The 871-nt window shown below is 41.2% G+C and overlaps 1 protein-coding gene across 1 annotated transcript in view; it reads right to left on the bottom strand.

The window, feature by feature from the left end:
- The window catches only part of scpp7 (secretory calcium-binding phosphoprotein 7), a 2,552-nt gene that overhangs the window by 938 nt on the left and 743 nt on the right, over positions 1-871 (bottom strand). The window contains exons 4-7 of the mRNA XM_032532438.1: positions 596-643; positions 455-496; positions 223-282; positions 29-133 (exon numbers count right to left, since the gene is read on the bottom strand). Of these exons, the coding sequence (XP_032388329.1) occupies positions 29-133; positions 223-282; positions 455-496; positions 596-643 (255 nt within the window). The remainder of the gene's footprint in view (positions 1-28; positions 134-222; positions 283-454; positions 497-595; positions 644-871) is intronic.

Here is an 871-nt window from a genome sequence, read left to right as displayed (position 1 = left end):
CAACAGGAGCTGCGGGAGCAACAGGAGCTACTGGAGCTGCAGGAGCAGCAGGAGCTGCTGGAGCTGCAGGAGCAACAGGGTCGGCAGCAGTAACAGAGGATGCTAGAGCAGCATCAAAACCAAAAGGGTAGTACTGTAGCAGATAACAAAGACAAGACATCATTAGTTTGATTAAATCTCACAAAACTTCTGTCAGAGAAATGAACATCTGCAGACACTTACCACATCCTTGGTGTCTCTACCGTTTGGCTCAAGGATCTCCTGCTTGATAAAGCCACGGACCTTTCAATAAAACACATGCAGGCACAGACTTAAATATGTTTGGACTGCATATACTGTTAATTATCTTTTCTTCAGATGGTAGTGTAAGGTTTTATTGCATCTTAAATATTATCAGCAAAGTAGATACTATATATATGCACACACACAAATCAAGCTGTACTGTGTCACTCACAGGTCCTCCAACAGGCTGCCTCTGGGCATCAACCGGGAGCAGCTGGAAATGAAAATTGTCCAGAACATCAACTAAAATAAAAGAATGACTATTAAATACAATTCCGACAATATGGTGAAAACAATGTAAATTAGTTCTTACAACATCTAGACTTTTGAGTGGGACTCCAACAGGGATAGCCTGGGCTGCCTGTGAAGAAAGTCATGTGTAGAAGATCATTTTAACCTTTAGATGAGTGTAAATTGTTAGAAAAAACAAACTACAAGTAAAAGAGCCATCAACAGGCTGCCGGTATAGACATTACCATCAGTGGTGAACACATAATAGCAGACCTGTGTGCAGAGCTTATTCAGTGATATTTGAAAATGTGTATTTTTGTGTGTGTGTGTGTGTGTGTGTGTGTGTGTGTGTGTGTGT

Source organism: Etheostoma spectabile, chromosome 2 (assembly GCF_008692095.1).
Source record: "Etheostoma spectabile isolate EspeVRDwgs_2016 chromosome 2, UIUC_Espe_1.0, whole genome shotgun sequence".
NCBI classification, from domain to species: domain Eukaryota; kingdom Metazoa; phylum Chordata; class Actinopteri; order Perciformes; family Percidae; genus Etheostoma; species Etheostoma spectabile.
The sequence above is the reverse complement of the archived record's forward strand: the minus strand, read 5'-3'. Positions and strand labels throughout refer to the sequence as shown.